Here is a 23,677-nt window from a genome sequence, read left to right as displayed (position 1 = left end):
TTCTACTAAAACAAAAAAAGCCAGATGTAGTGGCACATGCCTGTAGTCCCAGCTACTCAGGAGGCTGAGGCAGGAGGATAGCTTGAGCTTGGGAGGTTGAGGCTGCAGTGAGCCACAGTCATGCCACTGTACTCCAGCTTGGGTCACAGAGCAAGAGTCTGTCTTAAAAAACAAACAACTGCAACGAAAACACCCCAAACCCAACCAAAAAAGTGAGAAATTCTCAACCAAGACTTACTGATGGCAGAAACACAAATAACTGATTTCATCTTGGAGGATCCAAGGAGATGTCTTTTAGGTTTTGGAGTCTGCCTTTATAAAACTTTCACTACAGGTGGGGGATACCTTCCTTATTATCAAAGCTTATGCGGGTGAGCAATGCATCCCTTCAAGAGACAAGAGGCAGAAAATCTTATCGATCTGGATCTATCTGCCTGCACCAGGGGACTTTGGTGGGATTTCATGTTCTTTTTTTTCCTTCTGTCTCCCTCTCATGTCTCTGGCCTTTCAAAATATACAACTGCTTCTGTACTAGCACGGTGGATTCCTTACATGTTTTCAGTTCTTACTACTTTATAGACTCTAGAGGTGTGGAGGATTTTAGAGATCATCTGGTGGCTTCAAACTTGTGTCCTACAGATTAAAATGAAGAATTTTCTTTACACAAAATCATAGGGGAAGGCCTGGAATGTGAAACAGGTAGGATGAAAGCAGCTTTGGTGATGTAGGGAAGGAAGCCTGACCCTTTGCACCCTGTGAATGGAAAACACCCCTGAAAGCAATAAACTTAAGCATGCCCCGAGAATGACCCTGAATGGGAGACACACCCAAATGTATCTTCTGAGCTTGAGAGTCTGGGAGTGGTCAACATGGAGATTCGTTCTTGTCTATGAGGAACATCTTAGCTACTGGCTCACCTGTGGAACACAGGCCATACAGGGGATTGAGGCCCCAAGTTTTGGGTTGAATGAAGTTTGCTAGGTGGAGATTGTTAGGGGAAGTGTTAAGTGAAAATGCTATAGAAACTGCATGCATTTTGCAAGTGATTGCGGTTCTTCTGCCCAGCCTACCAGCATTGGACTGTATGTCAGGTGGTTTTCCTGTCCATCTCGCGGCCACTGGACTGTATGTAAGGCAGTTCTCCTGTCCATTTCGCTACTATTGGATTATACGTAAGGTAGTTCTCCTGTCCATCTCACTGCTACTGGACTCTCCCCCTGTATTTAAGCCCCCAATCAAACTCCACGTCTTGTTTTCTGGCTCTGGGTCTGTCTACAGCCTCTCAAACCTGGTGCCTTCCCCACTGCAGTCACTCACAGTTGCTCACATCTCCCCGGGGGTTTTGCAGAGCTAGGTTTAATACAACTGAATACAACTGGTCCCATTAACTCTCATTTTGAAAATGAGCCGAGTCCCCAACAGGGAAAGTAATTGGCTCAAGGTCATGCACTGGATTAGCCCAGGACTTGAATTGAGACTTCCTTACCCTTTTCCACCACCCCTAGATCCACAGATAGAGAAGTCTGAAGGGTGACTGGAGACTGGAAAGTGAATGACCTAACAGTGGATGCCTCCTCTTAGCCAGGCTGCCCCTTTCTTCAAAGCCTTATAACCCTCCACTCCATCTAGAGTCTTGAATGAAAAATCATAAAACTTCTCCCTGACTGGCCGCAGTGGCTCACGCCTGTAATCCCAGCACTTTGGGAGGCCGAGGTGGGCAGTTCATGAGGTCAGGAGATCGAGACCATCCTAACTAACATGGTGAAACCCCGTCTCTACTAAAAATACAAAAAATTAGCTGGGCGTAGTGGCGGGCGCCTGTGGTTCCAGCTACTTGGGAGGCTGAGGCAGGAGAATGGCGTGAACCCGGGAGGTGGAGCTTGCAGTGAGCCGAGATCATGCCACTACACTCCAGCCTGGGTGACAGAGCGAGACTTCATCTCAAGAAAACAAAACTAAACAAAAAAACAAACTCCCTGAACTGGACTCTTTCCTGCCCAGTATTTCCGTTCTTCTGGCTTGTTAATTTTAGTTTGGGAGTCAGAGACCTAGTGACAACCACTGTTGTGCAGGGCTCCTTTGCTGCTCAATAAATGCTAATAAACCATAATCTGCAATCCTATCAATCGCTGCTGCCTGAACCAAAATGAAAGGGCAAAGATTACTTTGGTCTGAATTGGATTTGAAAAGGCTGAAAGAACAGGCTTTGAGTGTGCAGTGGAAATGCCAGTTGAATATTAATTATAGCAGCACCACTGGCCTGCAGAAGGTGCAGTGGTTTAGCAATGAGAACTGGAGAGGGGTGATCAAGTGTGGACGACATACTTGTACATGTGGAAACTGAGAGTGTGGCTTCAAATAGAGCCAAGGGAGCCTTGGGGTTGCTTTCTGCAGCTCTCCTGGTGCTCAGAGGGGTCTTTCTGGTCTTCTAATTTGCTCATCTTATTTACTGCTCAGTATCACCAGGAAGACTCAGCCAGAAGCTATCTTAGGGGCATGTTTTAATTAGTGGCCTGGGGATTCAGCATGGAGCAGCAAGGTAGATGAGGGTTCCAGACCCTCTTTGCCCCACTAATTATTTTCTACATTCCAGGAATGGAATGCTCATGTCTCTAGTGATCCAGACACATAATTACAATAAATCTGCTTTGCGCAGTGGGTGCCTGCACACAAACACATGAAGCATTAATGGGATGGGGGCGGGGGACAGGGAAAGAAATTTGCTTATGGTCCCAGTTAGCCATAGGCAAGGGATGATTTCTGTCTATCTTAACCCATGGCAAACTTTTAAATTATGTATACTGAATAATTTCCTACAGATCTAACTGCCCAATAGACTGTGTGACTAATTGTTTGTTTCCACTTAAAATGGCAACCTCCTGGTAGGCTGTATGTTCTGGTGCAATTATGTCGGCCCCAGGCCAGGGCCAGGCCATTTTAGCCACCTGAGGAGTGTGCTAATTGTCCTGAAGTATGCTGCCTGGTGTGTGTCTCATTGCTGTAGTGGTTTTAATGGGAACTTCTAATTAAAAATGAGAGAGTCAGGGCTGGGTGCATTCCTCCGGCAACAGAGGTTCGGGCAGGGCCCCTTCGAGCACGCGGATGTGAGCCGTCCCATGATTGGGAGCCAGCTGGGGCAGAAATTAATGTGCCTCTGGTTTGGTTTGTCTACCAGGCATGGCTCTGGCTGTTAGAGCTGTAATTAGAGCTGGGCCAATGTCAACATGTCTTCCAGGGCGCCAATCCTTCTCTCGGCTCTGTGTCAGTGTTTGTGGACTGTGTGCCTGTGCGGAAGCTGGGAGGGAAGGAGCTGGGAAGTTTCAGCAACTGCCTGGGCCATGCCTCATAGATCAGAACCATCGATTTTCCTAGAATTTTGACCATCATCTGGTCTTTTGGGGAAAAGAAGGGGAGGCCCAGATAAGAGACCACCTGGTATGGGGAAAGTCGGGGTGGGGGGAAGGTCTCTCCACATCTCTGCCTCCTGGTTTTGTGGTCAGGAGTAGATGAGAGAACATTTTCATGAACTAGTCCACTACTATCATTGGCCAAGGCCTGGTGCTAGCCTTGGAAAGACCTAAGGTTGAATCATTCATGACCTGTGACTTCAGGCTCTGACATTCTAGCAGGAATGACTAAAAAAACCCAACATAGACATGAGTAACTAGAAGCCTATCTATATTAGGTTCCACAGTGATGTACAAAGAACTTTGGAAGTTCAGTGAGTAGGGATAGCTTTATAGAGAAAGTGGTCTTTAGAGGTCTGAATTTGAGATTTGGGCTTTGAGCAGGCATTCTAGGGAAAGAAAATGGCTACAGCAAAAGCACAGAGGTTGCAAAGTACAAAATTTGTTCAGAATGTCAACAGTGTATAAGGGTCCCTGCAAGGTTCCCATGAGCATGGGCTCTGGGCTTGGTGAGGTGGGTCCAAGTCAGGTGATGGTGGCTGAGGGAGCACCTGGTTCAGGAATTGGGGCATGAATTTGTGATTTTTAACTTATTTACTTTGGGAGTTATCTTAATATCCTTCAGATTGCTTTCTTACCACCTGCTTACCCTGTCTGCCTCTCCCATCCACAATCTGTATTTGTGATTTGCTAATGCTTAGCCAGTCAGCACGTTTTCAGTTGACTTACTGGTGGCTTTAATTATCCTTTTCAGGAGTTGGATCAGTCTGGCTTCTAACACGTCTACTTTAAAAAAAAAAAAAAAAGAAAGATTTCTTATTGATAGCTTGAGAGAAAGCTTCAAGGCCATTTAAGTGTAAACAATATGAGAACCATTAATTCAGAAAAATTTGGAACCCTGAGAAGTCCTCTAGGCTAACCCCCTCATTTTAAAGGAGAAGGAGAAGAGAGAAGTCTCACAAGAAATTTGCAGATCTGGGAGTCCAGATCTCTTGACTCTAAATTCAGCCAGAGTTTCTTTCACTACGCTATAGAAGGAGGGTTGCCTAGTCGGTGATATTTTGGACCCTGAAGTTGGGCAACTTGAGCTTGAATCTTGGCTCTCAGCCGCATACTTGTCTGTTGACTTTGGGAATGGTATCAAGCTCAGGTTGCCCATCTGTAAAATGGAACAAGGAAGCCAAATGGGAAAACACATTAGCATTTGCGGGGAACAAGGAAAGGAGGTATATTCTCTGTTTATCCTGTTGTATCAGCAGCAGTCTGATGTGCAGGCAGCCACTTCCATGGGGTCTTCTGGCCAAGGTGATTATCTCCCCACCATGGCCTCCTACTCTACCCTGAGACCTCTCACTCCTGCTCCTTCTCCAGGATGAAGTACTCTAAACAGCTGATAAAATAGATGAGTTACCAAGACAGAATCTCACATTAGGTCATGATGTTCATTAAAAACGTGATCTGAATGATGTCCTCTGATTATTTTGAGCCAGTTGACTGATGGTAGGGCCAGGAGGATGATGCCGTGGACCCTCATCAGGTATTTGCAGCTTCTTAATAGCCACAAACCTGAAAAAGGCAACCCAGGACCCCGAAAAGGTGTATCTCCCCTTTACCTCTGTCTCTGAGAGCAGCCCTCACTTACGATTTTCTTCAGTAGCAACAATCACAGTATTCCTGGGCACTTCCTACTTGGGAAAGCATCAATGGGTCCATTTGGTAAAAGTCCCCATTGAGTGGTATCCCAGAAGTTCATTTCAACATGAAACAGACCTTCTAAATCACTCTCTTCTGGCCAACAGGCAGGCTTATTGGGGGTAACTGAGATTAAAAGAGGTGACTCAGCCTCTGGTAAGTTCACATCTCTCTGGAGCTCTATTCCTTGCTCTTTAAGAGGAGGGCTTGTCTAGAAGCCTAGCAGATGTTAAGATGTTAAGCAGGTGTTGGATTTCCTTCTTAAAAGGAAACCCTCACTGTCCAACATACCAGTCTGCTGCAACTGGGGAAAGCAAAATGTGTGCATCTCTTTACACATTTGTCTTGGGCATCCAGTAAAAAGAACAAATGCTTATAAATATGCATTTTTTTTTTCCTGTGGGAAGAAGGTAAGGTCATCTTAAGGGCTCAGAAGCAACAGTTGGTGGTGCTTTGGAATTCAGTTCTGCCTCTGCAGATGAGAAAAGAGAACACTAAGACGTGCCTTCTTACTAATGTAGGCCATCCTTCAATTCCAAGCTGCCCTCTGCAAACAAGGTGATATGAGGAGTTCTGGAAAGATCTTCTTGTCAAACATATATACTAAGTCCCCTGCCATGTAGCCTAATACTTTTTTATTTTACCTTTTTGGGCAAATCTTTGTATTTTTAAACATTCAAACAGCCTTGGAAAGAATTGCCTGCTCAGCTCTGATGAGATTGTTGAAGAGCCCTTGTTGAGGGGCGTCAGGAGACCTCAATTGTAGTCCCAGCTTTGCCTCCAAATTGCTGGGCGACCCCAGTCACATCTGCCTATCTCTTGAGTTTCATGATCTGCATGAAATAGTGACATTTTACGTGCAGGAATATCTTTCCCCTTGTCTTGTGGGCACATAGGTTAGCTGGGATAGGAAGAGCTCTTAATATTGGAGAAAAACCTTTTCCCCAAAGTCAGGTACCTGCTCAGCCAGCCTCCCTGTGCTGTTCTGGGGTCTCCAGACCAGAAGAGAAGCACACATTTGCTTTCCCCAGGCTCTGAGGATCCTACCGTATCCCAGGTGGTCTTGGTCCCTGTGGCACCTGGGCTTGCTTTTCCATAGGCCTGACCTGTGAGGAGCTGGCCCTTCTCACAGACCTACTAAGCATCAGGAGAGGGACTGTGGCAGTCTGCATATCCATAGAGGAGGGGCTTCCAGGCAGGGCAGTGCTTGGACAGGGGCACTAGAGACTTGTCTTGGTGTTTCAATTACATAGTAAGCAATTATGTTTTGTTGGTTGGAGGGGGGGCGTGTGAGCACAGGTGTTGGAGGTTACAGGAGATGAAAGCTCCTCTTCCCCACTCCTTAGCATACTTTAGGGCCTGCATGAGGAAAAGAGGTTCTGGCTTCGGTCTCCCTCCTGACAGTTGGGGAGGGCAGCTGCCCTGGACCCTCATCAGGTATTTGCAGCTTCTTAATAGCCATTAATCTGAAAAAGGCAACCCAGGACCTCAAAAAGGCATAGGGGTCCAACCCATTATCTCCCCTTTACCTCTGTCTGAGAGCAGCCCTCACTTACGATTTTCTTCAGTAGCAACAATCACAGTATTCCTGGGCACTGCCATGTGCCAAGCACTGGAAACACAGCAGGGAATAAGTCCAGCGTCCCTCCCTCAAGGGATTTTTCCACTGGGTGTGTGTGTGTGTGTCTGTGTGTCTGTGTGGTGGGGAGGGGAGGGAGGCAGAGAGAGATAGCTGCAAAACAGTAAATCACAAGGACTTGAATATACTGGAGGTCATTCCCACCCTGTAACCAGCCTCCCTACATAGCTTCAAGAATCACAGCATGTTAGAACCAGTCTGGTTCCCATCTCGAGAGTTTGAGGAAACAGGTTGAAACCTAGTGACAGGATTTGTCCAGAGGCATCATAGAAACTGCTGGTAGACCCAAACTTGAAACCTAGCCTCTGACTCCTGGCTTCATCCCCCCATACTCTCCTCACCCAACCTGCCACCCTCAGTCCTGTTTCCCCTGCTCCTGATACAGGAAGAACTCCCAGTGAGGCACCTCCTCCACCGATACTAGGTGGCACCAGAACACCTTCCAACGAAAAGACTCCTGGACTTGGCTCCTGTCTGAAAATGTCCACAATCTCATTGTGGGTGTCCTGAAGTTTTGGCTGGGCAGCACTCCTCTGGTAGTGCCCTCAAAAGGCCTGCCTGCTCAGGGCATTGCCCCAGCTCATAGGCCCCACCTCGTTTATCAGTGGAGTCCTGCCTGGGTCCCAGGCTCCTTTGGGGGTTCTCTTTTTTGGGTACCTGGGAGGATTCATCCTCCCAGGTGACTGACTTCTCCTGGGGGGCTCTCCATGCCCATGGGAAGGTCTGGCTGGGTGCCCAACTCAGGGGGAGATATGTTAGGGCAATGCAGGCATGAATTCTGGTTCTCTGTGATCTGGTCCCCACCTGCCCTCCAGCTTCATCTTGCAGTTTTGTAGCCCTGTGATCAAAAGTACAGCCTCAGCCAGGTGCGGTGGCTCACACATATAATCCCAGCACTTTGGAAGGCTGAGGCAGGTGGATCACCTGAGGTCAGGAGTTTGAGATCAGCCTGGCCAACGTGGCAAAACCTTATCTCTGCTAAAAAAAAAAAAAAAAAAAAAAAAAAAATTAGGTGGGTGTGGTGGCAGGCATCTGTAATCCCAGCTACTTGGGAGGCTGAGGCAAGAGAATCGCCTGAACCCGGGAGGCAGAGGTTGCAGTGAGCTGAGATTGTGCCACTGCACTCTAGCCTGGGTGAAAGAGTAAAACTCCAACTCAAAAACAAGAGTACACCCTCTGGTTTCAGACTCCACAGTTTAGAATGCTACCTCGCTGCTGGTTAATTGTATGACTGTGATATGTTTATAACACATCAGCTTTAGCTTCTGAGAATGAGGATGTGGTAGATTTCAAATGGCCTCAAGTTTACTTACAGCTCTTCTCATTAAAAGTGGAATGTATTTTCCTATAGCCTTGAAACTGGGCTGGCCTTGGGACTTGCTTCCATAGAATGTGGTGGGCAGTGATGATTTGTGAGTTTGAGCTTATATCTCAAAGGCTTTGCAGCTTCTGTTCTCACTCCAAGTGTTGCTGCTATGTGACAAGGCCAGGCCGGCCTCCTTGAGGATGAGACATCACATGGAGAGAGATCCCAGCCATACCAGCCAAGGTCCCAGACAGAAGCAAGTTCAGCTGATGCTGTGTGGAGCAAAGATGAGATGTCCTGGAGGAGTCCAGTGTAAGTTGCCTACACACAGCATCATGGTCACAGAAATGATTGCTGCATTAATTTACCAAGTTGTGGGGTGGTTTGTTATGCAGCAGAAGCTAACTGAAATAGGGGAGAGTAACTACCCTTACCTTATAAAGCTGCTGTGAGGTTTCCATGATGATGTATGCTTAGACCATCACCTAGCACACAGCAAGCAAATACAGTCGTTACTACTAACGTGATCCTGTAGCACATCCTCTGTCTTATTGGCTTCTAGCCACACCATCCTCCTTCCTTTTCCTTAAATACCACAACTTCTTCTTTGGGGCTTTTGTACTTAACTCTCTGAAAGGGCCCTTCTTTGCTGTCTTGTTCTCATGATTGAGGTCTCAGCTGAAATGTCGTCTCCTTGGAGAAAGCTTCTCTGACTATCCTGGGAACCCTTCCTCTCCCTTCATCTCCATTCTTGCTTCCTCTCATAGTATGTAATATCACATTGACTGACTTCCTTAATATTATCTGTCTTGCTTTCTAGATTAGGAATTTTAAGGGCAGGAACTGGGCCTGTTTTTCTTCCTTATTTTATCCTTGCTGCCTATCACAGTGCTATGTCCAACAGGCACTTAGTTGATACTGATTGAATAAAAAGAGGCACCCAAATCAGTCTCGATTTGAGGTTGGTGCTGGACCAAATCAGTCTTGATTTGAGGCTGGTGCTGGGCTTCCAGGAGGAGAGTAGTAGCCAGGTTAGAGTTCTAGACTGCATGTACTGCTTCTAATTCTTACAGCCCTTTTGATTTGTCGTACTTTCATGTTGGGTCCAATAGCTGAATATGTTCCTGATACTCTATACTTTCAGTGGGGGTTGGCGGCGTTGGATTCTCGACAAATACGTGAGCTTCTCAAAGACAGATTGAGCTCCTCACAGCACCTCGCACATTGTCAGGCATCTAGTAGGGGCTTAACAGAAATTTATTGGACAGATACATGAATGAATGAATAAATGAATGCAGAAGAGGACGGGGGGATGAGAAAGTCCTCAGAACTAGTGATAATGATATAAAAGAATAATAATATGAACTTAGGTTGACAGGCAACTATGAAAAACCACGTTTATTTTTAATAAAGGATGACATATTTCCAATCAGTAAAACATAATAAAAGTATAAAAATGTACTAAGTACAATCATTAGCATTATGTTATAGGGGAATAGTTGTTATAACTTTTCCCTGTAAGATGGCACATTGGATGGTCACAGTTGGCTTGATTTACAGAGGGGCAAGAGTAGGTGACCAGTTGTATCAGTTGCTCCAGTTTCCTAGGATTTGGGACTCTTAAAAATGAGAAAGTCCCAGGCAAACTGGGATGGTTGGTCATACAAGAAAAACAGCAGCATCAAAATGCTGGCTATAGTTTGGAACTTAGGAAAAGAATCAGACATTATTTTTTTCAACTTCTCAATCTCTTTTCCCCTTAGCTCTGAAATAAAAATCCCTTTGTTATTACTGAAGGTGTTACAGCTTTCAGAGGCTTTTTACCACTGGGTTTCATGTAATTTTGACTTAATACCTATGTCAAGCCTGAGAAGAAAGGCAATTCTAACCAACTTGCAGGTGTGGCATCCTGCTTCAAGCTGCCTGAATCCTAGAGAGAATGGAGGCAGAGCAAGAATTCAAACTCAGATCTCCTGAGGCCACTGTTCTGTTCTTTCTGGCTTTTAGTAGTAGCCAGAAATTGTTTGGGGAAAACATTGGGGTGCCTGAGATCCAAGTTTTCACTCAGTCCCCTTACTGGGAACAATTCACATCATCACCACTTTGCCTGGTATGTGTACCTGTCCCTTCATGGGCAATCCTCATGCAGGATTCCTCCAAATACCCAGCAGCTGGCTAGTGCTGACATCATTATGTGGCAGAGGCAGTGAAACAGGATATTGGCTCCAGGACGGTGCTGCAAATGGTCCTTCCAGTCCAGGTTTGTCAGGAAGATGGTCAGAAGGCCAGCTCCCTGTGCCATTTGCCAACTTGATTGAATGTTTTCTAACATCTTTGCTGAGGAGGTTCTCGAGTGATAGGTCAACTTATGGCTGATGGCATGACTCATAGGCTCAAAGACTCGCCACACTTATTGCATCTATTTCTGTCCTTTTTGCCTACTATATAGGTACTAGCTTAAGGTGGCTCAGTACCCTTTCTGGCTTATTTTACAAGACTAGGGTTAGGCTATACTTTCCCACAACAGACCTGGCTTCTCTTGACAGCCTATTAAAATTCTACTGTTCATTCTTTTAACACTGTTTTGAGCTCTGCTATATATTTGACATAACCTCTAGGGATAGGAAGTCTATATAATCCTCCTTTTCCCTGTGAAGTGACACTTCCTCTGACTCCTCTAACTGAAGCAGGCCAGTGTCTTCCAGAGGGTGGTATTCTGGAATAAGCTGAGTGGGGTTTCATATGAGCTCTACCCTTGAAAATGTCATTGTTTAAGCTCAGGGTTGCTTTATCATATGGGCCTATTCTGGGTGCGGATGTGCTTATATCTCCTGATTTACAGGTTTTTTTTTTCTTTTGTTCTAAGAGCTGAATGAGGATGGGCAGTTTTATTTAAAAATAAATACAATAAATAGCTTTTTTAAAAAAGAGTGCCACCTATGTTCTCTTGTCAGATTCCCCAGATGGTGGGACATATGGCCTGTCAGTCAAAACAGGGGTCTCTGGTTCACCTGTTCCCTTTTGCATGTCTATTCTTCATGCCTCTTACACTAGCTGTGACCCTACAACCCTCAGAAGAGTCTGTGACACTGAGTTCAAATCCACTTTTCTTTCTGGCTTTTAGTAGTAGCTTTTTAGACGTGGCTTTTCTTTGGCTTACAGACAAAAGGCAGAACCAACTCGCTGTGCATGGAAGGGATGTTAATACCAACTAGGCCGTCACCGCAATACACTCAAGATGAAGCCCTTATATGCACAAGTCTCTTATGAAACTTTAACTCTGGGCAGTGAGGGGTAAAGAAGCCCAGAGACTTCCATATCCTGAGATATTGCCTGGGTTGATACACTTCTTGGAATCTTGGAAACTTATGGCCCAGTTGCATTGGGTTGTAGGCTACACTTATCTAGAGGGTCAGAGGAATAGCTTTGGGCTAAACCAATTTGAGAACTCAGTGCAACAAAAACAACCTCCTTCTCCAAACTGTTTGCAAAATGTGCTGCCTGGCAGCAGCAGAAAACTAAAGACCGACTGGGTTTCCAGTCTTTGTGTCAAACCCCTTGGGGACAGCGCTTCCTCCATGGAAGTCAAGGTTGTTGGAGAAAAAAAGAATAAGACTGGCACGTTGTTTCCTCTATGAAAAGGAAGGGGTCAAGGGTTACGTGGGCCAGTGATTGAGTGGCCTCTGTTGAGTTTGTATGGATTTCTGCAGCTCCTCATATGGTCAGTGAACTCTGGGATCGGCGATGGCTGCCCCTCTTTGAGCACCGGGACATATCAGTCTGTCCTCTTGAGTTGGCCATTGTCCTATTAGGCCCCAGCAGGTGCTCCCCGGATGAGAGTTGAGCTGAGGAGTCCCCTGAGCATGAGTCATACCTCATGTGCTCTGTGCCGCATCTCTGTTCATGGAGCACTGACTCTTCGATGTGCTTCCTCTTGGGAGGGTTAGAGCTCTTCGGGGTGCTGGTACTGAAGTCCTGTCCTGCGATAGATGACACTGGGTGGTGGGTGGGTCGAGCCACTTCGGGGACAGGGGCAGCCCTCTGTCTGTTTCGCCAACTCTGGATTTCCATGTTTCTTTTGTCTGGGGGCAGTTTGTCAATTTTCTGAGCTTTTGAGATTAGAGACTTCCCATAGGTTCCTTGTAGAGACAGGAAAAAGTATCTGGTGGGAAATAACAGAATAAAGATATTTCTGATTTCCATTACTTCATAAACTTCAGCATTAAAAGATGGTCTTTAGAATCCAGCTCCCTGCCCAGGGCAAGATCCTCTTTACTGCACTCCTAGCTATTAAATCCATGCCTGGGCACCTCTAGTCTTGGTAGCTCAACAAAAAAATAACAACAAACATAACAGTTTTTTTTTGGTTGAGCTTGGGTAGCTCAACAAAAAAATAACAACAAACATAACAGTTAACATTTATTATACACCAGGACTATTCTAAGTGCTTTATGCATTATTAACTCATTTTATTTTCCCAACAATCTCATGTGGTTATTACTTTCGTTTGCCTCTGAGTACAGATAAGGAAACTGAGGGACTGAGAGATTTAATGATTTGTTCACAGCCACACAGTGGTTGAGCTATGGTCAGAACCACACACTCTGAATCCAAATGTCTCTTATTTGCCATGCACAAAGCAGTCCATTCTATTTCTGGGCTACTCCAATTTAGGCAAATTTAATTGCTGTGTCATGTTAAGCCTTTGTAAAACTTGATGATTTTAAAATAGTTTTAGAATCCACATTCTTTTCTTGAATCTGTGGGCCTTGCTGACTTGACAGTGTCATCCTATTACCACAATTTGCCAGATAAAGAAATAGGGGCCCCAAGAGGTGAGGTGAAATTCCCAAAGTCTCCTGAGATGTTAACAGATCTCCTTGTTGACTGACTCAAGGTTTTTATACCCCTGCCAAGCTGCATACAGTCTGTAGTAGACTCTGGAATTGGAAGTCTTTTTTTGTTTTTGAGACGGAGTCTCGCTCTGTCACCCAGGCTGGAGTGCAGTGGCGCGATCTCGGCTCACTGCAAGCTCCGCCTCCCGGGTTCACGCCATTCTCCTGCCTCAGCCTCCTGAGTAGCTGGGACTACAGGCATCCACCACTATGCCCGGCTAATTTTTTTATTTTTTATTTTTAATAGAGACGGGGTTTCACCGTGATAGCCAGGATGGTCTCGATCTCCTGACCTTGTGATCCGCCCGCCTCGGCCTCCCAAAGTGCTGGGATTACAGGCGTGAGCCATTGTGCCCGGCCTGGAATTGGAAGTCTTTATCTATGTCTAGAATCTTCTCTCTGTTCAAAGTGTAGGCAAGGAAAGGGGTAAGAACGTGAATAAAACTATGTGGTGTATGGAGAAAATATACACAAGCCGTGGCAGTGGGCAACTCACATCCACTTTCCAGATGTCCGTTGCCTTATCTAAAAAGGAATCTATCTGGCCTGGAGGACATCTAAGGTCATTCCCAAAGATAGTCTTTAAAAATTTTTTGTTTGAAGTCTTATAAGCAGGAAGGCTCCTATTCTTCCACTATGTCTAAAAGCTGCAGGGTGACCCTCCCACCCCTGCCCAGCCAACCTCTGCCAGTAGGCAAGAGATTTCTGAAAATTACAGTAGATCCCATGGAACCAGATAAATTGTTTTCATTCTCTCACATCTCACCCAGTGAGGTAGTAAGGCCATGTATGTGTCCCAGGAAATATTTGACTTTTTGCTTTAAAACTGGAATTTCCGTAGTGTAAACCTTTTCCTTGAGCCACTGCCTTCCTCCTCTATTGGTTTATTCAACAAATGCTTTTCAAGTTCCCACAACGGGCCAGGCCCCCAAGGGATTAAGCCATGAACAGGAAAGACAAGGTCCTTGCTGTCATGTAACATGTGAATATAGTTATAAATGGAGAAGGCAATGAGAGTGTCAAACACCTGATCACTAAAATTAAGTGTTTCTTCCTCAAGGAAGGAAGTGCTGACAGTTGCACCCGCTATGTATTTCTCAAACCCATACCCTATCAGCCCTTAAATGTTTCTTCCTTGAGGAAATGCCCCCCCCCATTTATAACTATATTCACATGTTACATGACAGCAAAAAGCTTGTCTTTTGTGTTCATGGCTTAATCCTTTGGGGGCCTGGCCCATTGTGGGGACTTGAAAAGTATTTGCTGAAAAAATGAATGGAGGAGGAAGGTGGTGGCTTGGGGAAAGGTTTACACAGAGTAACCTTTTAAAGCTGAAAACTGCAGGATGCATAGGAGGTAGCCATGCCAAGGGGATGAGAATCAAAACCGAGGCACGATGGCTGAAGCTTGGGGAGTGGTGATAAGAGTAGGGGAATATGACCCAGGAGGGGTTGGCACAAGCAGAGCAGGGAGGAATTGTGGGCCAGGTTTATGATTTTTGTGCTTTACTGCAGAGGTCTTGGGAAGCCCTTGGAGGGTTATAAATAGGTGACATCACACTTTGGACCAACAATAATGGACAAGAGTAAGATCTAATAGGAGACTACTGAAATAATTTGGAGTGAAAGGGTAATAGTCTATTGGTAGCAGTGGCCGTAGAAATGGAAATAGATGAGTTTGAGAAATACATAGTGGTTAGAACTGTCAGTACTTGGTGAAAGGCTAGACGTGGGCGTGGGTTAGCAGGTGATGTCAAGAATAATTCCTCGGGGCCTGCCTTTGTCCTAAGTGGGTAGCATTTGCTGAAAGAAACTCTAGAGAGGTACCCAGATTTCTGGGGTGGTGCTGGTGATAGAGGGTGGAATCACGAATTCAATTAGAAATGTCTCCCAGTTTCCTCAGACTTAATATGCCCAGTGGAGGTGATGAATAGGTAGCTAGAAAGATGTGTCTGGAATTCATAAAAGAGGTCTGGGCTGGGAATTTATGATGAAGAGTCGTCTGCTAAAAATAATTTTTAAATCCATGACAGTTATTGCTGTTTATGGAGAGAACATAAAGTTAGAAGACAAGAGAACTTGGGGGCAAGAGAACCTAGGGGCAAGAGAAACTAGGTTAAGCAAACCACCAAACTTATTAAAGGAAGTAAGGCCTGTTGATGGGTATCTAATTTTGGGATAAAAAAAGTTTTGTATAATTGTCTATTTGCTATCGCTTAAAATGATAAAACGGCTTGATTGCGATGTTCAGAGTGGTGAGATCCTAGGGATGGAAAGAGGCTAAGTCTTGCCTGTGGGCACATCATCGTCAAGTTCACTGCTTTGACTAGAGAGTGTGGGCTGCAGAATAGAACACCGGCCTTTGAGTTGGGAGAACCTAGCTCCCACTGTGATCGGTGGTAGGCCTGTGAACACATTCTGGTCCCTCTTGGTACTTCAGCCGTCCCATGAGCGGGGTACTAGAGCCATAGATCTGCCCAACACTTAGCTCATGGCAAAAACAAAATGAGAGACTAGATGGGAGAGCCTATGTCAAGAGTGAGCTCCAAGGAAAGTCAAGGCATTTATAGTTGCTCTTGCTATTTTTCTGGAAAAGGTACATTTACTGTAGAGGGTTTAACTTGGAAATATCTGACATAGTCCCTGGGCATGGATAATTTGTCTAATGCAGGTCTTGTGTGGAAAGTGTGTGTTTAAACAAATTTGAATAATACTTAAATGTTGGCAATTTCATGCAAAATTTGAATTTCTGGGAAAACTCTGAAGCTCTGAAATGTTTGACTTGATCTTTCCTTGTGTCCATGATAGAAGCTGAGAAGCTCTTTCTTCCAGTGTCTGTACTCCATCTGGCTTGCTGAACTTGCTGGCCTGTCCTTGTAGGCATTTGAGTATGAGACTCCTGGACTAATACAAAAAAGGACCACAGAGCTTCTCAAAATAATTCCTTATAACACAAAAATATTTGTAAGGCAGGAGGGTAGGAATTGATACTCCCATTTTATAGATGTCACAACGGAGGTCACACTGATTTGGTGACTTCGCTACTTTGTGGCTAACCTGGGACCACAGTCCATGTTATTTGCCTCCTTGGTCATTCATCATTCTTTCTGTCCCACCTCTCTGTTTCTGAAACAGTAGCCTCAAGGATCCCAGCAGAAGCCAAACTCCTGACTCTTGGGTTTTAAAAATATCTTATTAAAGGGAGATTGGTAATTTTAGGAAAGAAACACAGCCCCAGTGCTCAAACCTTGGGAGAAGAGCAACAACTGGTGTGAGAAAGCAGACGAGGTAGAAAGTGGGGTTTGACAGCTGGCCTTCCATCACCCAGTAGGGATTGGTGGGGCTGTTGCAGGTGACACAGGTGGCATTGTACAGGAGGGATACCAGAAAGTACATCAGGAAGCTGCCGAGGAGCACGACTCCGTGGAAAATGGTCTGTGGAGGGAAAGAAGCAAACACTGTTGAAGGTAAGCTGAGATTAGGAGGCAGGGTAATCAAACTACTTGGTTAACTTTGTTTCAAACTATTTTTGAAATGCAACACACACAAAATTCAAAAAAGGGTGCAGCTTAATATATCATTATAAAGCAAACACCCAGATTGCTGCCATGAAGAATTGAACACACATACCCCAGAAGACCCTATTCTTCTGTCTCACCCCTGCTTTTGGTGATAATTTCTATGCTATCCATTGTAGGTTTACTACCTATCTAGGTTTTCCTACATAGCCTGTTTTTAAATGGATAAATAGAATCATGTTTCACATGACTTTTTGTTTTTTTTCCCCTCAGTGTTATGTTTGTGTGATGAGCCCATTTTTTCCATGTGGCAGTAGTTTATTCATTTTCAAAGCAGTGCAGTATTCTGTTTTTTTTTTTTTTTAAATTGTATTTTGTCCTGCCTGGTTTGTGCTTTTCTTTTCCCGTTCTTGTTGTCTTTTATTTTTATTTAATTTAAAAAATTGATATTAGATGTACATATTTTCAGGATACATGCAATAATTTGGTATATTTTGTATATAATTAGGATAATCATGACATCCATGACTTTAAATATTTCTTTTCTTTATTCTAGGAGTATTCCAATTATTCTCTTCTAGCTATTTTGAAATACACAATTGGCTAATGTTAACTATAGTCATTCTGTTGTTCTTTTAAACATATTGACTATTTTGTATAATTTTGTTTTCCTTCTTTCCTAGTTGGGAAGTTATATATTCCATTCCTATTCTTTTAGTGATTATTCAATAAGTGAAAACAAGCAAACTTACTGCAGTCTAAAGCTTACAACTAGTTTTCCATCCTCCTGAATTACACACGAGATTTAGAGCACTTCAACTCTCTTTACATCCCTCCTGGCTAATGTGCTTTTGCTGCTGTTTAAATTCTGTCATCTTTTAAAATCACTCAAGTCACTAGCATTATTGTTTGTATGGTCAGTATTCACTAAGGTCTACTCACATGCTTATCACTTTTCCTGCCTTCATTCCTTGGACCCTCCACCTGAGGTATCTTTCTTTTTAAGTACATCCTGTAAAATGTCCTTTTGGGAGTCTGATAGTGATATGCTGATGCTTTATTTCATTGATATTCTTGAAATTCGTCTTTTGATGAATATGGTATTCTTGTTAGGCAGCTATTTTCTTTCAGTGTGCTTAATATGGCATTCCACTGTCTTCTGGCTTTCATTGTTACTACTGAAAAGTTATTAATCTCTACCTGTTCTTCCTTAGAAGGAAATCTTTATCTCTTAAAGTCTGCTTACTTTTATAACTTTTTTTTTGTCTTTTTTGTTCTATAGTTTCCTATGACAGAATAAGTATGAATTTCTTTTTATTTATCTTGCTTGGGTTTTGCTGAGCTTGAATCTTTGATCACTTCAGCAAAATTCTCATCACAATCTTTTCAAAGATTGCCTATATTTCATTCCCTCTCTCATTTCTGAGACTCTGATTAAATATATGTCAGACCACTTAAAATATCATTCTATTTACTTAATATAGCTTCTATAATTTTCATTACTTTTCCTGTTTTATAGTCTGAACACTCCTTTTGACCAATTCAATAATTCTTCCCTTAGCTATATCTAATTTTCTACTTAGCCAACCATTGAAACTTATTGTAGTCTTTATTTCTAAATGTTCTATTGATTTTTCAAATCGGCTAGATTGCTTTATATAGTTTACCAATCCCTGCAGATATTTTGAAGCATATTCTTTATTTCTTTAGACATAGTAAACATAGCTTTTCCTTTTATTTATATTTGATAATTCCAGTTTCTAAAATATTTGTTTCTGATATTTGGTTTTTCACTCATGGACTCATTCTTTTATGAGGTTCATTATTTTTGAATGTGCTTATTGTGCTCAAAGTTAGACACAACTTGAGGCTTAGAATAAAGGTAACTTTCTCTAGAAAGGAATTGTGTACGTGCGTGTGTGTGTGTGTGTGTGTGTGTTGCAATCGTTGGGCACTGCTAATCTTGAGGCACTTCAAGTTGAATTCATAGGTGAGAGTTTGGCTCACACAGGTGATATGAACCTGGGCTACATATGTACCCAAGGCCAGTCTGTGGTCACAATTTCCCCAGGGCAAATTGGTGCTGATTCTTTCTGCTCTTTTCAGCACAGAGGAAAAAAATCCTATTTTAATGTTGTCTCTTAGACTCCCAACTTAGGAGTCTAGGTATTGATTTCTGAACCTTTTGCTCAATCAAGTCTGCCAAAACAAAAGTTCATTTCTGGGAGAGTTGCCAATACCCTTAAGAAAGGCATTGGCTCAATTTGCTTCTCTAGCATCTCCCTTTCCCCGAGGTTTGGTCATTGCTTACTTGTCAGCTTTCTCATGCTTTTAAAGAGGTTTTTTTTTTTCCTTTTTAAAAGTTATCCAGTATTTTTTGTTGTTCTCAGTGAGGGATGTGATCTAAATAACCTAGCGCCAGTTCCTGAAGAAGAAAGCAATTAGCTAACTTTTTCAATTGCTTTAATGGGGACTGAAACTGTCAAAGCTCTTAAAATTCTTGTTATATTTCTACCCAGGGAAGAAATAGATTCTCTTCCTGCTTCAACTACTTTCAAAACGGAAGCATACTTTTCATAATTATTTTAGTAGCTGACTCCTTTCCCCAAATCACCAGAAATCACCACTAACTACTCAGGGTACCTAGTCTGAAGATACATTACATGGGTTAATAGTGCTAAAAGAGTACTTTTTCTCTTTTAAAGCAGATGGCTTCAGTGCTTTGAGAAAGAGGACTGAGTGTTCAATCAGAATACAGAATCTTTAGTCTCACCACTCATTTAATACAATGTTGAGGCCTGATTAAAAACCTTTCAGGGCATTAAACCTTTTGAATGGTTTTAAAAAATCTAATGATTAAGAGAGTCATAGAGAGGAGAGTTCCTTTTGGAAAATATCTTGGACTAGTTTTGTAAAAGTGTAATTAAATTGCTGTGAAATATTTCAAGCATGCAGACAATAAACCTCATACACCCAACATTCAGCTTCATCAGTTTTAATCCTATATTTACTTCAGATTTTATGGAAAGATTAACCTTATAGATACAGTTAAAGCAAGGGTATATCTCTTGCAAATGACCTCTTTAATCTTGAACACAAATTCAGTATCAGTCTGACATGTTTCATACACATGTACATGTTTACCCACGTTTATGGATGCTTTTTTGCTTTATCATATATGCATCCTTTTTGTATGGGCTGAATGTTTATGTCCCCCTACTCCCAAGTTAATAATGTTTAAGCCCTAATCTCCAATGTGATAGCATTTGGATGTGGGGCCTTTTGAAGGTGATTAGGGAGAGCCCCCATGAATGGGGATTAGTGCCCTTATAAGAAAAGACATGAGAGATTTGATCCTTCTTTCATTCAGCCATGTGAGTGATAATATAGCTGGAAGGCAGCTGTCCAGGAAGGAAGAGGGCCTGAACCAGATGCTGAATCAGCTGCTGCACTGATCCTTGAGCTTCTAGCCTTCAGAACCGTGGGAAATAAATCTGTTAGTTAAGCCACCCAGTCTATGGTATTTGTTATGACAGCCTGAGAAGACAAAGACAATTCTGCAGCTTTTTTTTCACTTGATTTTATACTTTCAAGAAGGGGTTCCCAGCTCCTGGGCCATGGACCAGTACCTGTTAGAAACTGGGCCACACAGCAGGAGATGAGTGGCTGGCGAGTGAGCATTACAGCCTGAGCTCCCCGCCATCTCCTGTCAGATTAGTGGTGGCATTAGATTCTCATAGGAGCATGAGAACCGTATTGTGAACTGTGGATGTGAGGGATCTAGGTTGCATGCTCCTTCTGAGACTCAAATGCCTGATCTGAGGTGGAACAGTTTCATTCCAAACCACCTCCACCCCGCAATTCTATGGAAAAATTGTCTTCTATGAAACTGGTCCCTGGTGCCAAAAAGGTTGGGGATCACCGCTTTAAAGTTTTATCTATGTTGAAAGACATAGCTCTAGCACATTCATTTTAACTATTATATGGTATGAACATGACACAACTTATTTTTCTCATCGAGGAACATTTAGGCCCCCTTTTTGGCTAGTAAGAACAATGTAACATTCCTGTACATGTCTCCATATATATGTGTGCAAGAGTGTTTCTGAGGTATGTACTTAGAATTGTGCCAAAAAGTATGAGTCCTTTAAATTCCTCTAGGTGTTTTCAAATAGCCCTTCAGAATTTATGGTCTACTAACAGGATAGGGAAGTTCCTTGGTTATGCTTTATTATCTTTAACACACTCCCAAAATGACTTGTCAGTATTTTATTTAGAATTTTCTACATCTGGCTGGGTGTGGTGGCTCACGCCTGTAATCCCAGCAGTTTGGGAGGTCAAAGTGGGTGGATCACTTGAGGTCAGGAGTTCAAAACAAGCCTGGGAAACATGATGAAACCCTGTCTTTACTGCAAATACAAAATATTAGCTGGGCGTGGTGGTGTGCGCTTATAATCCCAGCTGCTCGGGAGGGTGAGGCAGGAGAATCACCTGAACCCGGAGGCGGAGGTTGCAGTGAGCCGAGATTGTGCTACTGTACTCCAGCCTGGGTGACGAGTGAGATTCCATCTCAAAAAAAAAATTTTTTTTCTACATCTATGTTAATTAGTGAGTTGGTCTGTAATTTTCTTTCCTTAAACTGCCCATGTCCATTTTGATATCAGTTATTTTAAACATGAAAAACAAATTGCTTATTGCTATGGTTTAAATGTAGGTGCCCCCTCTAAACTCGTATGTTGGAACCTAATACTCACTGTGATAGTATTAAGAGGAGGGGCCTTTTGGAAGTGATTAAGTCATGAAAGATCTTCATGAATGAATTAGCGCTCTTATAAAAGAGGATGATGGAAGCATCCTAGTGCTTTTTTTGCCCTTCCACCATGTGAGGACACAGTGTTCATCTCTTTTTGCCTTGTCAGGACACAGCATTCACCTTTTATTTGTGCCCTTCCCAAAGATGCAGCAAGAGGACACCATTTGAAGCAGGGAGCAGCCCTCACTGGACTCTGAACCTGCTGGTGCTTTGATCTTGGACTTATAAGCCCCTAGAACTATGAGAAATCCACTTCTATTCTTTGTAAATTACCCAGTCTCAGGTGCTCTGTTGCAGTAGCATAAACCGACTAAGACACTTATCTTTTTCTATTTCTTTATTCCATGAAAAAATGGATATAAAATAGAGATCACCTGTTCTTTACAAGTTTGATCAAATTTTAAATTCTTTGGGTCTAATGTTTTTGGGGATAGGATTTGGCTTATTCAGGCTTGCTGAGTGATCTTGACTGCATTTTGGTAAATTTTACCAAACTTAACATTGCTAAAATTAATTTAACATAGCTAAAATTTTTTATATTCATATTTTGTTAATTGATCCAATAATATCCTAAAGGTGTGTGTTTTTTCCCCCTTCAGTACAGAATCCAGTTTAGGGTCATATATTGCATTTGGTTTTCATATCTCCTTAGTCTCTTTTAATTTGGAATATTTCATAGCCTTTGGTTTTATATGGTATTGACATTTTTGAAAAATACTGGAATACTCTCACCCTACCTACCACCTTTTTGTTTAAAGAAAGATTAATGCTCATTTTGCCTTCGTCTGATGTTTCCTTATGAGCATATTCAGATTATACATTCTCTACCTGGCCATGTGATCCTGGCAGGTTAGATACCCTCTTTGAGCCTCAATTTCCCTATCTATAATTATAAAAAGTATGGGATTAAATGGTTAAAATCCCTTCCTAGGATTCTATCTAGGATTCATTTTTTATATAACACCGACCCCCTAAATTTTTTTTTCTTCTAAAAAGAAAACAATGGATTAAACAAATAAAAAAAATATCCTAATAAATAGCCACAGTCAATTTGAGATTCATTTATTTAACAGATAGTTATTGTTCACACATTGGCCAGGCTCTTTTGACTAGATGGTACAAAAAACCAACTATGACTGAATTGAGCTATAATAAGCCTAGAGGTAAGATTAGCTTCAGGCAAAGCTGGATGCAGGCACTCAGCAATGTCACATGGAATCTGCACCTCTCCCTTTCTTCATCCTGCTTTCCTCTCTGTTGGCCTCATCCTCCAGTAGGCCTTTCTACATTATGGCAAGAAATTGCCAGTTGCTCCAGGCTTCCAAACAACTGGCTCAGAAACCACAGCGGAAAGACTGCTCTGGCTTTCCAACAAAAATCCTAAGGCAGGATCTCATTGACGAGGATTGGGTAATATGTACATGCCTGAACCAATCACTGAATGGGGTGGGGTAGAATTGTCTGGATGGGGTTCTGGGTCATGTCTCCATTTCCAAAACCAGGAGACAGTGTCTGCTCTGGATTGTGTATCAGTCAGGGGAGCAGAGTTACTGTGAGCTTCTAGGATAAGAGATTTACTACAGGGACTAGTCCTCCCATAATTGTGAGAGGAGTGAGAAAGTGAAGCCCAGAAGAGGACTTAAAGGATGAAAGTCACCACATTAGAAACCAAGCACATCCAACTGCAGACATGACTGCAAAAAAGTGATGGATAGGTCTATGGGAAGCAGTTGTCTTTGAGTCTACAGCCAAGAATCTGGCCATGAGCCTAAGCTCACATTTGGTAATCAGGGCCAGAAGTTAGGAAAGAGAGCTGGAAGCAGCATAGTGCAGAGCAGTTATGAAAACAATCACAATCCAGTTCAATAAGTGTTTAATAAGAGAAATCGCAAGGCACAATGGGCGCCCCAAGGGGTTACAGAATCCAGCCTAGACACCAAGGAAGGCCTTTTGGAGGAGACAACATTTGAGATGAGGCCTGAAGGATGAAGAGAGAGCCAGAGGAAATGGGAGAGAAATTAGCAAATGCAGAGGCCTAGGAGTGAGATAGGGTATTCGAGAACAAGTAGCTTGGTCTGGCTGGGGTCTAAGTATGAAGTAGAAAGCGTCACTGGTGATGCCAGGGGGCCAGCAGGAGCCAGATATTACAGGCCCATAAGTGAGGAGTTTGGACTCTGTCCTAAGAGCAATGGGGAGCCATGGTAGGATGTGAAGCAAGGGAGAGGTAAGTATCATAGGTAGATGTTGGCACATTGGAGATGGGAGGATCTTCTGAACACATTTCCCTCCCAGGAAAAGTCCAGACACCTCAGCTGTAATGCTGATCCCTGTACCTTCAAGGGTTTGCTAGCTTTAGTTTCCTTCTCGGAAGGTAATCTGAGGAATATGGCACTGGGAATGTGATGGCA

At 43.1% G+C, this 23,677-nt stretch overlaps 2 protein-coding genes across 3 annotated transcripts in view; both read right to left on the bottom strand.

The window, feature by feature from the left end:
- The window catches only part of SLU7 (SLU7 homolog, splicing factor), an 867,785-nt gene that overhangs the window by 159,814 nt on the left and 684,294 nt on the right, over nucleotides 1-23,677 (bottom strand). The window lies entirely within an intron of this gene.
- The window catches only part of ATP10B (ATPase phospholipid transporting 10B (putative)), a 364,478-nt gene continuing 350,220 nt past the window's right edge, over nucleotides 9,420-23,677 (bottom strand). For both annotated transcript variants that reach the window (XM_050794772.1, XM_050794770.1), the window contains exons 24-25: nucleotides 16,186-16,373; nucleotides 9,420-12,206 (exon numbers count right to left, since the gene is read on the bottom strand). In XM_050794772.1, the coding sequence (XP_050650729.1) occupies nucleotides 11,759-12,206; nucleotides 16,186-16,373 (636 nt within the window). In that variant the 3' untranslated portion in view covers nucleotides 9,420-11,758. The remainder of the gene's footprint in view (nucleotides 12,207-16,185; nucleotides 16,374-23,677) is intronic.

Source organism: Macaca thibetana, chromosome 6 (assembly GCF_024542745.1).
Source record: "Macaca thibetana thibetana isolate TM-01 chromosome 6, ASM2454274v1, whole genome shotgun sequence".
NCBI lineage: Eukaryota > Metazoa > Chordata > Mammalia > Primates > Cercopithecidae > Macaca > Macaca thibetana.
Note: the sequence above shows the minus strand (reverse complement) of the source record. Positions and strands in the feature narration are given on the sequence as shown.